The following is a 13,460-nucleotide window of genomic DNA, read 5'->3' on the forward strand; positions in this document are numbered from 1 at the left end:
CAAATTTTAATCTATCATCAATAATCACGCCAAGATATTTAATCTCCCGAACGCGTTCAAGTGTCTCATCATCAATTTTAACTGAGACGTTCTCATTTACTCGGCTACGCGAAATTACCATGAATTTAGTTTTATCTATGTTCAACTTCAACTGTTTGTATTTTAACCATCTACTCAGAGAACGCAAATCTTCATTCGAATGGGATATGGCTTCGCCTAAACTTTTAGCTGCAATGAATAGCACAGTATCATCTGCAAAAAGGTTTATATCACAATATCGCAAGACTCGTTTCATGTCATTAATGTACATAATAAATAAAATGGGCCCTAATACACTTCCCTGTGGAACACCAAGATTATTGTTCACGGGACTCGAAACAGAATCGTTAAATGCAGTCCTTTGGGTTCTGTCACACAGATAGCTTTCAAACCATTTATATGCAGAACCCGAAATTCCAAAACGCCTGATTTTTTGTAACAATAAGGGCCGAGAAATTGTTTCAAAGGCGCGTTTCAGATCCAAAAATACAGCAACAATCGTATCTTTTCGCTCTATGCTTTCTTTCCATTTTGCTAATACCAAGTTCAATGCGGTTTCACAGGAATGACCTTCCCGATATCCCGATTGCTCTGGTATAAGCAAGTTATTACTATTTAAATACGTTAATAGCTGGCCTTTAACTACAAGTTCTAAAATTTTATCTAATGTGTGCAACATATTGATAGGACGAAACTCTTCGGATTTAATCGTCCCAGCAACTTTTTGAATAGGAATCACTAAAGATTCCTTCCAAACCTGTGGCACGTGCCCAGTTTGCAGTGATTCGTTTATCAGGTCCAGCAGGTTGTGGCCGATGACATCAAAGCAATCTTGTATTACCTTTGCATTTACATTATCTACGCCAGCCGTTTTTCCCATAGAAAAGCAAGTATTCCTAAGTTCTTCAATCGTGATTGGGTGAAAACATTCAAATCTACAATTATTGTTTATCGGCTGTTTTATTTCATCAGGTTCATCAACTAACTCAATGGATTGGTTAATTGCTGAAACACTATTGATGAAATACTCATTAAATTTACATGCTATTATTTGTTCATTATCTTCTAATGTGCCGTTAAAAGTTATAGACCGCGGTTTACAATTACTAGGTTTGAGCAAAGATTTTAAAATTTTCCATAACTCTTTGCTGTTGTTTTGATGCTGATCAATTTTCCTCTGTATATATTCGCAACGCGTTTGTTTTAACGATTGCGAATATTTATTACGCGCAACACAGTACCTCTTCCAATTATAATTATTATTATTTCTACGTAACTTTTTGTACAATTTATCTCTTGTGCGTTTAAGACGCAGTAGATCTAAATTGTACCAGCTGTTAGAATTTTTCAAAGAAACAATCTTCTGTTCAACTAATTCATTGGTACAGGTTTTCAAAACGTCGGTAAGAACAGCTGATTTCACATCCAGGGAATCCGTTGTTTGAAAATCCATGTTTCTCTCGACAAGCCTTGAAACTGCTTGCTTTGAGTATTTTTTCCAGCACTTCAATTTCACCGCATTATCGTCTTCTTGAGTATCCTCAACGTTAATAACTAATGTTTCATGATCGGTTATTTTTAAATCTAAACACGTAACTGTACTAACAGAGTCAAAATTAGAATAAACATGATCAATCAAAGTTTTACTATGGCTGGAAATACGCGTATACTCATTATACTCATTTACTTTTTGTTTTAAATTAAAAATTCCGATAATCGTTTCAACTGATTCGAATTATGAATGTCACACCAGTTAATATTAAAATCACCAGCAAGTACGTTTAATTTACTAGGATCTACGAAACTCTCAAGCCAGTTTTCTAAAATAGCAATAAAATGGTGATCACTTGAACTGGGAGAATGATATAAACAACCATAATTACCCACCTTCATGCCTCGCACAACTGCAATGCCCAAAAACCAATTACCTTCACAAACTTCGTTCAATTGAAGCTTGAATTGAATTGATTCTTTGACATAAATAGCAACACCGCCAGTGTGTCTTGAATGTGACAAACAAGCAGCTATATTATATCCCGGAATACTGTACTGTTCAAACGCATCCATATCAACAATATGTGTTTCTGATAAAAAGACTAAAAGTGGACGTTTAACTTCTACAATCTGACGTAGTGCAACGTAGTTTGTAGATAAACCCGCAATGTTAAAATATAAAATATCAAATTGTGTCACATTACTACCGGAACTTGGTTGCTATTCATTTAAATGCAAGCTGCTTTTTTTTCTTTGAACAAGTCTCTTATAGACTTCACATTCACTAACATTGAAAGCTGCGTGGTTAACGTCCAAGTTAAGTTTACGTTCGTTATTCATTTTACAACAATTAACACATTTCAATACAGTTGACGTGCATTCAGATGACTTGTGACTTTCACTGCACTTAGAGCACTTAGTGCCGTTCTTGCAATTAGTGCTCACGTGCCCAAATTCTCCACACTCGAAACATCGTACAATACTATTGTCTGGAACAACAAGGCACCGATCAAACCTTATATTTACCTTCCTAGCGGTCAACATGCAACTGTACGTATTTTTATCAACTTCAATCACCGCGTTGTACTTGTTGTACTTGAAACGTGGATTTTCAAACATACGGATGACTTTCACTTCATTGATAGCGATGTCTTCATTCTGGTCCTTTAGGATTTGAATGAATTCATCGGAAGAAAACTGATCGCACATGCCCATCACTTTAAGTCTTGGCACCGATGAGGGAACAACAGCTTTGTAGTTTTCACCCAATTCACTTTGAATGCCATCTTTTTTTTTTTTTTTCCTTCTAAACCATAGGGGGATAATCTGCTCAACAGACACCCTAACAGAAGGTTAGGGTAGTGTAGGTCTGACAGGCCGTCTTCTACAACAAAAGTAAAATCCAGGACTACTCTCTCCTCGTACCCACTAAACCATTCCTATGGTCGCCAAACCCTACGTCTCTCCGGAACCACCAAGAAGGTATTGCTTCAGAGAGGGGCTAGTGCACATCGCACCCACAAGGTTAGCTGCGTAGCCTGCAGCAACGAACATCGATGACTCGCTTTGGAGAGTCCATCACGGTAGCATGCTGGCGCTTAGCCAGTTTCCCGAGTGGTCCTCGCCACTCCCTTTGTCCTCGGAAGGCGGGCAGGGTCAACCCCGCCCGCGCCCTACTGCTGAGCGGACATCAAGAACTGATGCCCACGTGCAACCCGATCTGACCTGCCCGTAAGGAAGGGTATCACTACCCTTCAGGCCCTATCAGATGCACCCGTAGGTTGCAGACAGCAGGATCTCACCTACCCCGACCCTTGCCGGGGACCCCTTTCCAACCGCGGGCTCGGATCCAACCCAGTGGACCGACGCCACGACAGCACCACTACCGGGACTTCCTCTCCGCGGCCACTTAATCGTTGTAAGGGTCGATCTCGACCGCAGGGCACCGGTATGACCTACGAAGCCGACTCCGAACCCCTGGACCACCTCTTGTACTGCATCTGGACTAGCCATTCTCCCAGTCCACGCGCCACCTCCTCTGTAGCTCCCAGACGATGTGTGTAATAGCCGTTGAAACGGCGTTCCAGCCAAACTCATCCCTACACATCCTCTGGACCAAGTTGTCCGGAGTTGTGTCCTCCCCGCATGTGGCAAGCATGCGGTCACGCATTGTGCGAAAACGCGAGCACACGAACAAAACGTGTTCCGCCGTTTCCTCTAAACCATTGCACACTGGGCATTCGGGAGAATCCGCATGCCCGAAACGGTGTAGATACTGTCGGAAGCAACCATGACCTGTAAGGACCTGTGTCAGGTGGAATGTGACTTCCCCATGGCGCCTATTAATCCAACTATCTACCCTCGGTATCAACCTATAGGTCCACCTTCCTTTGGAACTGTCCCACGCGCGCTGCCATTTGACCATAGAGGCCATCCTGACAGTCCTGCGTATGCCTCTTGTGCCGCGCATTTCGAAGCACTCCATGTCCTCACTGATAAGAATGCTGATAGGCACCATACCAGTAATGACGCAGAGAGCGTCGTGTGACACGGTACGGTACGCGCTCGCAACCCTCAGGCACATAAGCCTGTAAGTACTTTCCAGCTTCCGTCGGTAGCATTTAGTACTTAGCGCGGTGCCCCACGCCGGGCCGCCATACCTAAGTATGGATGTAGCAACACTAGCCAGAAGCTTGCGCTTACTGGCGTACACCGCAGAGCTATTGGACATCATCCGGGACAGTGCCGCAATAGCTGTGGAGGCTCTTTTACAGGCATAATCGACGTGGCTACCGAAGGTAAGCTTATCGTCGATCATCACGCCCAAGTGTTTGACGGAGCGCTTTGACAGGATAGTACAGTCTCCTACACTGATCTCCGTCTGCTGCTCCGACTTCAGGTTGTTAACAACCGTCACCTCTGTCTTGTGGTGAGCCAGCTCCAGTTTCCTGGACCGCATCCACGCCTCCACAACCTTGATCGAGTGGTTGGTAGTCAACTTTACCTCCTCGATCGTTTCACCGTAGACTTCGAGCGTAATGTCGTCGGCAAATCCGACAATCACCACTCCCACTGGATACTCTAACCTCAACACCTCGTCGTACATGACATTCCATAACACCGGACCCAGGATGGAACCTTGCGGGACTCCTGAGGTTATGTGAAAGCACTTCCGACCCACCTCCGTGTCGTAGACTAGTACACGATTCTGAAAGTAACTTCCGAGAATCTTGTACAGGTACTCCGGTATCCCCAGACGCAAGAGCGCATCGGCAATAGCAGACCAGCTGGCGCTATTAAACGCATTCCTTACATCCAGAGTCACTACCGTGTATGTACCAAACTTTGCGCAGTTAAGAAAAATCAAATTTCTAGTCGTTATAAAAAATACAAACAAACAAAATATATCATGAACAACATGCTCATACGATAGACTAATGATCCTTCTTTGAGTCTGAAATATTAAAAAAACCATAATATTAACCAAAAAATACTTAAAATAGAAAAACTATTTCATTGCCTTGTTCCTAACTTTGCGCACAAAATCTTCGATTGTTCCTAACTTTGCGCATAGTGTGCCTAACTTTGCGCATGCTATGAATTGTTCAAAAAAGTAATCAAAAATGCTATTATTTAATATTTGCCCATGAAACTAAAGTAATTCAGATCAGGTAGTGTGCCCTTAATTGATCTTTGTTGAAAAACTTTGTCCTACGAGGGAGGGGGAACGGATACCTCTGGAGTTCTTAATTTCGTCTGCGGTTCGTACTAAGCACCTACCGTGTGAACAATCCAAACTTCATGAGGGGTTGTTTCCTGTGGCTAAAGATCAAAGGTAAAAGCTTCCTGATAAATGAAGTGACTGTTACGGATAGGAACAATAAGGGGTTATTTAAATATGACGTCCATCTTTGGGGGAGGGGGCTGGACTTGTCTGAAAAAGTGTGATATGCCATGTATCAGGTATACTATGAAGCGTGACGGGGTGGCCCAGGAGAAGAGGGGGTTCTAAAAATCTAAAAAAAATGGTGGACGTCATATTTGAATCGTCCCTAACATTGACCGCCGGAAAATTCAAATGAAGGACTGTTCACAAATCACGTCTCATTGTAGACAGATGGAGAGTGCCGTAGTGCTACAGTTCATACATTTTTGTACTAATTTCTATACAAAATCTGCTACATGGTGGAGAGGCAGGCCTGAAATTATCAGTACTGGTGTTACATAATATTTGAATGGTTCATATGTCATGTATTTAACGTTCAACATGCATTTACTGAAAGTGCGCAAAAATAAGGAACACAGGGCAAATAATGGTTCTAAACATTGCGCACCACTATTTACTAATTAAATTGAAAAATTTATTACGAACTGTGATTGATATTGCTAGAATATCACCTTTTTTGTCAATTAACTGCAAAATTAATCATCGTTGCACAGTTTTATCGAGGAAAATGTTGATTTTAGGTAGAGTTACTTCTTGGAAACCGTGTTAAGGCGAGGCAAATTTTGACATTTTTGTGTATTTTTTGTTTATTATTCAACATAAACAATGATTTTATGGCAGTTAAATATTTGTCAAATAATGTTTATGTTTACACAATGCTAGTGCAATGATTAAACTGGTAAATATGTTGACATTTAGTTATTTGTTTCGTTATTTTACAAGAATGCGCAAAGTTTGGACCTGCGCAAAGTTAGGTGCGCACACGGTACCGCGCAAAAGCGAATTCCCCTCCTCTTAGGCTCGAGTGCTTTCTCGGCGGTTTTTGTAACCGACAAGATAGCGTCTACGGTGGACCTCCCCTTCCGGAAGCCGTACTGGTTACTCGAAAGACCATTTTCGCCCTCGGTGAACCGCAACATTCTATTGAGGATGATCTTTTCGAGCACCTTCCCCGCCGTGTCAATCAAGCATATTGGTCTATATGCCGACGGGTCTCCGGGTGGTTTCCCCGCCTTTGGCAATAGTACCAGGCTCTGCCTCTTCCAAGCTTCTGGGAAAACTCCCTCGTCCAGGCATTTCTGCATAGCAGACCTGAACATCTCGGGAGCCTCTGCAATAGCTACTTTTAAGGCCAGGTTCGGAACTCCGTCCGGACCTGGGGCCTTACCTACGCTAAGGGACTTAGCTATCCCCGCAAGTTCCACATCGGTGACCCTCTCCTCATCGCCAGCCCCAGTCCCCGGCTGTCCTACGAAAGGAGGCCAAGGACTAGGATCATGACGCGGAAAAAGTCCTCCAATGATCCCCTCCAACATCTCTGGAGATTGCTCTGTAGGAGCCATCACACCTCTCGTCTTGGCCATAACGATCCTGTAGGCGTCACCCCACGGGTTCGTATTGGCACTCTGACAGAGACCCTCAAAGCAGGCCTTTTTGCTTGCTCTTATCTCGGTCTTAAGCGCGGCTTTTGCAGCGGCGAACACCACCCGCCGTTCGTTTCGCTCTTCCTCTGATCGTGCTCGCTGCATCCGCCGCCTAGCCCGTAGGCAGGCGCGGCGCAGGTCCGCAATCGCGTCGGTCCACCAGTAAGCCGGTGGCCTCCCATTTCTAGGGTGGACTCGCCTAGGCATGGTCGCATCACACGCACGTGAGAGCACCGCTACCAGCTCGTCGCCGTCTAAACCGATTAAGTTTTGCTCACGGCGGAGCGCCTCCCTAAATACCCCTTCGTCGAAGTATGATGTCTTCCACCTGCGAGGGCTTGGCCTTGGCCTAGCCGCCTCTTCTTCTATCCGCTGTCTGCTGTTATTGTAGTCGATACTGTAGCGAACCGCCAGGTGGTCGCTGTGAGTGTAGCCATCATCTACTCTCCAGTTCGAACTACTTGTTAGGCCAGGACTACAAAAGGTCACGTCAATAATTGACTCCGCTCCGTTTCGACTAAAGGTACTCTTGGTACCGACATTAGCCAAGTCGACTTCTAAGATGGCCAGTGTTTCTAGCAGGATCTGACCCCGCTGGTTCGTGAAACGGCTTCCCCATTCCACGGCCCAGGCATTAAAGTCGCCCGCTATTACCACCGGCCTTCGCCCTGTTAGCACGGTCGTTAAGCGGTCCAGCATTTGCGTGAACTGCTCGATCGGCCACCGCGGAGGCGCATAACAGCTACAGAAGAAGACCCCGTTTACTTTGGCGACCACGAAGCCCTCATAGGTAGTAGACACCAACTCCTGAACGGGGTATTTACCCGTCGTCCATATCGCCGCCATTTTTCTGGTCCCATCCGCGACCCAGTTGCCGTTGCCGGCGGGTACTCGGTATGGGTCCGATATGATGGCGATATCCGTCTCCCACTCAGAAACTGCCTGACAAAGCAGTTGCTGAGCCGCATCACAGTGGTTCAGGTTCAGCTGCGTTACCTGCACCAAGATGTTTATAAGGAAGGTGTTAGCGTATAAGCAGTAAGTGGATGCGGGGAGTGCGGCACACTGCGGGGGGATGGAGGTGACAGCCGGCCAGTTTGTTTATGCTGCAAAACTCTACAGAAGCGTTGCTACGCCGCATCGGCAACAACATTCTCAACACGGATAACCAATGTTGACATATTTCCATGGCACTCATAAAATGAGTAATATTCCCCCAGGTTTGAAATTTGCTCGTACCCCCGCATTTTTGTTAATTATGAATACAATGGTGATTTCTTAACCAAAAGAGATTGCTTTGCCAAAAATATTGCAACATATTTGCTTGAGTGGGTGTACGAGGTAATTTGCAATCCGTGTAAGTAGGAAACACTCGATGAGTGTCATGAAGTTTGTCCGATTTTAGTGCTGAGAAAGTTAAGCGTGCATGGTTTCTGTGGGGTTGCTACGTTGCTAGGGCAGAAAGTTTTTGTTTGTCATCTCACTAGTGAAAAAAATTGAATACAAACTTGCCAGCCGTCGTTAGGTTTTCCAATATGGCGGATGGTGGAATCTGACATATTGGATTACCTTCCTTTTACTTACCTTGACCTGCACTGTGATTTGTTGTTCACTGCGGCTTTCTTGAAGGCCGGGCACCTTGGGCCACCCATCGGATGTCTGTTGTTCGAGGATTTCCCGGTACAGATCATGCAGATGGGCGGACTCGTGCAGCTTTGGGCCTTATGACCTTCAGCGCCGCATCGCCTGCACAGTTTGCGCCTGTCGGGGCCTTTGCAGTCCCACGACTTGTGTCCTGGTTCCAGACACCTGAAGCAAACCTCTGGTGGCTCGTGGAATGTCAGGTGACATACACACCAACCCACCTTTATGCTCCCTACTTTAACGGACTTTTTGACGTCCGCCACAGGTAGCTGAACCAAAGCTATCTGTGTCCCTGCTGGCCCTTTCCGTAGCTTAACGGCTGCGGCGGCCACCTGCACATCGCACTGTTGCCGCAGTGCCGTGACGAGCTCTTCCACTTCGGTGATCTCATCGATGTCCTTGACCTTCAGAGTCGCCTCATGTGTCAGAGCCCTCACCTGCACACCCTCACCAAGGACCTCTTCTGCCAGCCTCTTATAGGCGGCGCCCTCGTGCTCCTTCTGGCGCTTCAGCTCCAGGATCATCTCGCCCGTACGAGTACGTCTAATACTGCGTACGTCGGCTCCAAGACCCTCAAGCTTGGCTTCGCTTCGCATCATCTTCAAGACGTCCGAGTACTTGGACTGTTCCGTCTTGATGACGATAGCGTCGCCTTTCTCGCGCTTGGCACCTGCCCTCCTACGCCTTGGCTTGGCGTCCTGCGCTACTACCTGCGGATTCGCCTTCTTCTTCCTCTTCCGCTCTACCTTCGTCCAAGGGGGGTCCTTCCCTTGGATCGCCCTACTCTGTGGCTGTTGAGGGCCCACTAGCGGTCGCAACCCCTTGCTCCCATCGTTCCGGGACGGGCCAGCCTTTTCAGGCCCACCCTTCCCAGCTTTCCGGGAACCCTGGCTGGGGTCCATGCCAGGTGAATGCCAGGTGAATGCCATCTTTAACAACATTTACGTTATATCCTGTTGCACACTCAGCAATAATAGAGCCATCTTTCCCGTTTCTAAAGTTACTGATCTTGTGTATTTTTGGATCCAGTTTAGTGTACAAAAATTTTCGAGTATCATCGCTACTCTGGCTGGACTCTTGCGGCTTTATCACAATGACTGGACGAGCCTTACGAGTCACCTCAACCTTCTTTGTGACATTAGCGTCATTAGACTTCACGCTTTTCTTTCTACTAATTTTACCGTTAGTTTGATTCCCAGAGTTGTTCTTAACAATATCCGCAAAACTAACTTTTTCAATGAAAACATCATCTGACGTATCGGCACCGTCATCCTGAACTCTACGCTTTTTACCTCTGGGATTCGAGTTCGGCTCCGAAGCCGTGCTAGAAGTACCTTGTCTTACATTCATTGCAGCCTTTCCCGAATTAAATTGAGAAAATGAACATTTCATATTTTCCATTTCTTTATTAACTAATTCCCCAAGTCCAAAAATTGCCTTCTCCAATGTACAATTTAGATTTCTCCCCAATTGTTCAATATCGCATTTCATTGTCTCGTTTATCTGAGCAGCAATGTGCTCTCGAACGCCACTAAGCGAATCGGCGAGTGAAGAAATCTTCTTCATCTCCTCTTCGAACTTTTGTGCGTTAGAAAGCAGAACATTCTGCTCGCCACAACACTGGCTTGATAAACACTCATCACATTTGAACGCTACATTTTCGTTCTCCGTTATTACCTTTGCCACTGCTTTGGTCAGAGATGTGCATTTGTAGTGGACTACTTTTGCACATCCACATCCCGAACAGCACAAGGGTAAATCGCTTGGAAGCACATTACCACCACATAGACTACACTCAACCATCGCTGGAGCCTATACACAAATGCAAAACCATGCACACAACACAACACAGAACACAGAGAAGCAATAAAAAATGCCAAATTTGCTTTGCCGCCCGCCAGCAATTACTGCTGCTGGGGTGGCAGAAAAACACAAATTAAAGGCGAACAAACCCCACCGACACTTGGTCACCTGGTGTCGTCGTCGTAATTATCCAATTGGCACACGGTAAAACACTATTTCCCGCGGCACTTGCACTATTTCACACGTAAATTAATTAATTTTGAAGCTGCACGGCAGAAACAAACTACACTGTCCACCATTACATCAATCAATCCCTGCTAGACGCAATGTCGAGAAGAGATATCGGTTTTTGAGCATTTTGTGAACCCAATTGGAAATCATTGGAGATATACCATGACTCCGTGCGGCTTCCAATATGCCATCGAAAGGCATGTTGTCAAAGGCACCCTCGATATCTAAGAAAACACCCAAACAAGATTGCTTTTGAGCGAATGCTTTCTCGATATCGTAAACAACCTTGTGTAAAAGAGTCACAGTGGACTTACCAGATTGGTAGGCATGTTGGTTCACATGAAGAGGCACGTTGGCCAAATGAACATCACGGATGTGATGATCCACAATGCGTTCTAAGCATTTCAGAAGAAAAGAGGTCAAACTGATAGGTCTGAAACTCTTTGCTTCTTCATACGACGCACGACCCACTTTCGGAATAAACTTTACAGTAATATCCCTCCAGGATTTGGGAATATACCCTGTAGCAAAACTGCAAACAAGTAGTTTTTTCAAAACATGTTTGAAATAATCAAATCCCTTCTGAAGCAAAATAGGATAAATCCCATCTGCCCCAGGAGATTTGAAAAGAGCAAAGCTATTAAGAGCCCACTCAATCGATTCTATAGTTACAATACTCCGAGCCGAAGCTAAAGAATCATAACTACAAGAAAAGACATCAGGATCATCCGAAGATGTAATATCCACACATCCAGGGAAGTGTGTGCTGAATAAGCATTCCAGAACTTCCTCATCAGAGGAAGTCAGATCGCCATTTGGCAAACGAAGTTCGTTCACCCGGAAATCCTTAGATTTTGCAAGGATTTTGTTTAACCGACTGACTTCACTCAAGTTGGAAACATTTGTACAAAGGTTTTTACAGCCGGATCGTTCAGCAGACCGGAGAGCTTTCCTGTAGGCCTTGCGAGCCGACCTGAAAGCCTCCGAACCAGCCGAACGTCGTCTGTTCCAACTCTTTCTACATTGTTTCCTGAGTTTCGCCAGATCAGAGTTCCACCAAGGGGTTCCTCTTGTGATCTTCACAGACCGTAGAGGGCATGCTTCTTCAAAAGCTTCCATGATGAAGGTCGTTGTAGTATCAACGGCATCATCTAAATCACTTGGAGTGTCAATGGATGGTGAATATCCATGAAATTTGGCTGCAACCAAATCAGTATAAAGATCCCAGTTTGTTGACCGAGGATTCCTGAAACGCAATGTTTGCGAAGTAACATTTAAATGATCAAAAAAGATATAGCGATGGTCAGATAAAGATTCTTCATCTGACACATGCCAATTGGTCAGCTCGTGACTAATTCTGCTAGAGCAAAGCGTTATATCTAACACTTCTTCTCTAGCAGATATCATGAAGGTTGGGCGGTTGCCTATGTTAAGTAATGCAAGATCTGTACTACTTAAGTACTCCATCAAACTGGAGCCTCTCAAGTTAATGTCTGAGCTGCCCCAGATGATATGGTGAGCATTAGCATCACTGCCAACAATTAGCGGAAGGCCTTTTGAAGTGCAGTATGCGATGACTTGTTTGAAAGCATCCGTAGGGGATGGTTCATCATGCGGTAAATACACAGAACAATAGACGTATTTCCTGTTGTGGTTTCCAACAGATACATCAATTGTGATAGCACATACATCTCTGGTGGTTAGTTCAGAGATGAGTGTAGCAACTATTGCGTTGTTGACAAGCACACAGGCTCGAGGCATGATACGCGAGTTTGCCATTTCATGTTTACTGAAAGTGGCAAACACCGGGTTCACAAGGTTTCCTAGATAGAAATTTCCCTTACGAAAGTAAGGTTCTTGTACCAAGGCCACTTGGGCTGTACCATTTTGCATAAGTCTGCAAAGATTGATCGTTGCTGTTCTTTTATGCTGAAGATTGATCTGAGCTATCCTAAGGGGCCGTCCATATACCACGTGGACAGAAATTCATGGTTTTTGACCCCCTCCCCCTTCCCCGTGGACAAGCGTGGACTTTTCATTGACCCCTACCCCCCTCCCCAATGTCCACGTGGACATCCGAAAAAAAGTTTTTTTTTTCATATTTCTAAAAATGGAAAAAGTGATTTTGAAAAGTTTTTTCATAATATTTTTTTTTTCTTCGTAAACAATGTCTTAAATATGATTGAAAACTTTGTAAAATACAAATATTCTATAGCTTTACATAGAATTCAAACAAGTAGCACAAAAAGGATGCCTACAAGTTTTCAACATTGTTTTTAGATCAGCTCAATGTTTGTGAGAGTGTGGGTTCGATTCCCGCTCCAGCTGGTGAAAAATTTTCGTCAAACAGAAAATTCTTCACTGGGAGTGTTTCGTGTGATGTCCATCGCCTAATGTTAGTGATTGCTCAATGTTCAGTCTGTACAGCCTCTGGTTGAAGACGGTATTTTTTAGAATGTTTGTTCAATCTATGATTGTCTGATTGTTTTGTTGAGATAAGGTAATTTTAAATCCTAGATTTTTGTTGGGATAAGATTATAATTCCTAGATTCTTACAAAAAAAAAACAAGATTTTCAGCAACTAAATTGTATTGCTGAGGTTTAGACTTTAATATCCATTACAAACATCCTCAATTTTAAATGAGCCTACAAAAAAGTTTTTGAGATAAGTCTGCAAATCCCTACATGCATTTTGAAACTTTGAAGTATGTAGTTTAAAAATTTGATATGGAACTTCGAGAAATCAATACAGAACTTCAATGGAAATTCTCTGACTGAAACACCAACATTTGCATGTTCTACACATCATTTTAAATCTCCAGAATATTCCTCGATGAAGAAATCTAAGTAATTAGAAATTCGGATAATTTAAAACAAAT

At 44.2% G+C, this 13,460-nt stretch overlaps 1 protein-coding gene across 1 annotated transcript; it reads right to left on the reverse strand.

Moving 5' to 3' along the window:
* Positions 1-6,252: 6,252 nt before the first annotated feature.
* On the reverse strand, positions 6,253-9,476 carry LOC134286720 (uncharacterized). The gene is made up of 2 exons (XM_062848382.1): positions 8,494-9,476; positions 6,253-7,899 (listed from the first exon to the last, which is right to left on the reverse strand). The coding sequence occupies exons 1-2, from the start codon at positions 9,474-9,476 to the stop codon at positions 7,896-7,898; spliced, it is 987 nt and encodes a 328-aa protein (XP_062704366.1). The 3' UTR covers positions 6,253-7,895.
* Positions 9,477-13,460: the final 3,984 nt, after the last annotated feature.

This window comes from Aedes albopictus, chromosome 2, assembly GCF_035046485.1.
Source record: "Aedes albopictus strain Foshan chromosome 2, AalbF5, whole genome shotgun sequence".
In the NCBI taxonomy this organism is placed as follows: Eukaryota; Metazoa; Arthropoda; class Insecta; order Diptera; family Culicidae; genus Aedes; species Aedes albopictus.

Coding starts and splice junctions, on each gene's coding strand:
- LOC134286720 (XM_062848382.1), bottom strand. CDS start 9,476: ATGGCATTCACCTGGCATTCACCTGGCATGGACCCCAGCCAGGGTTCC.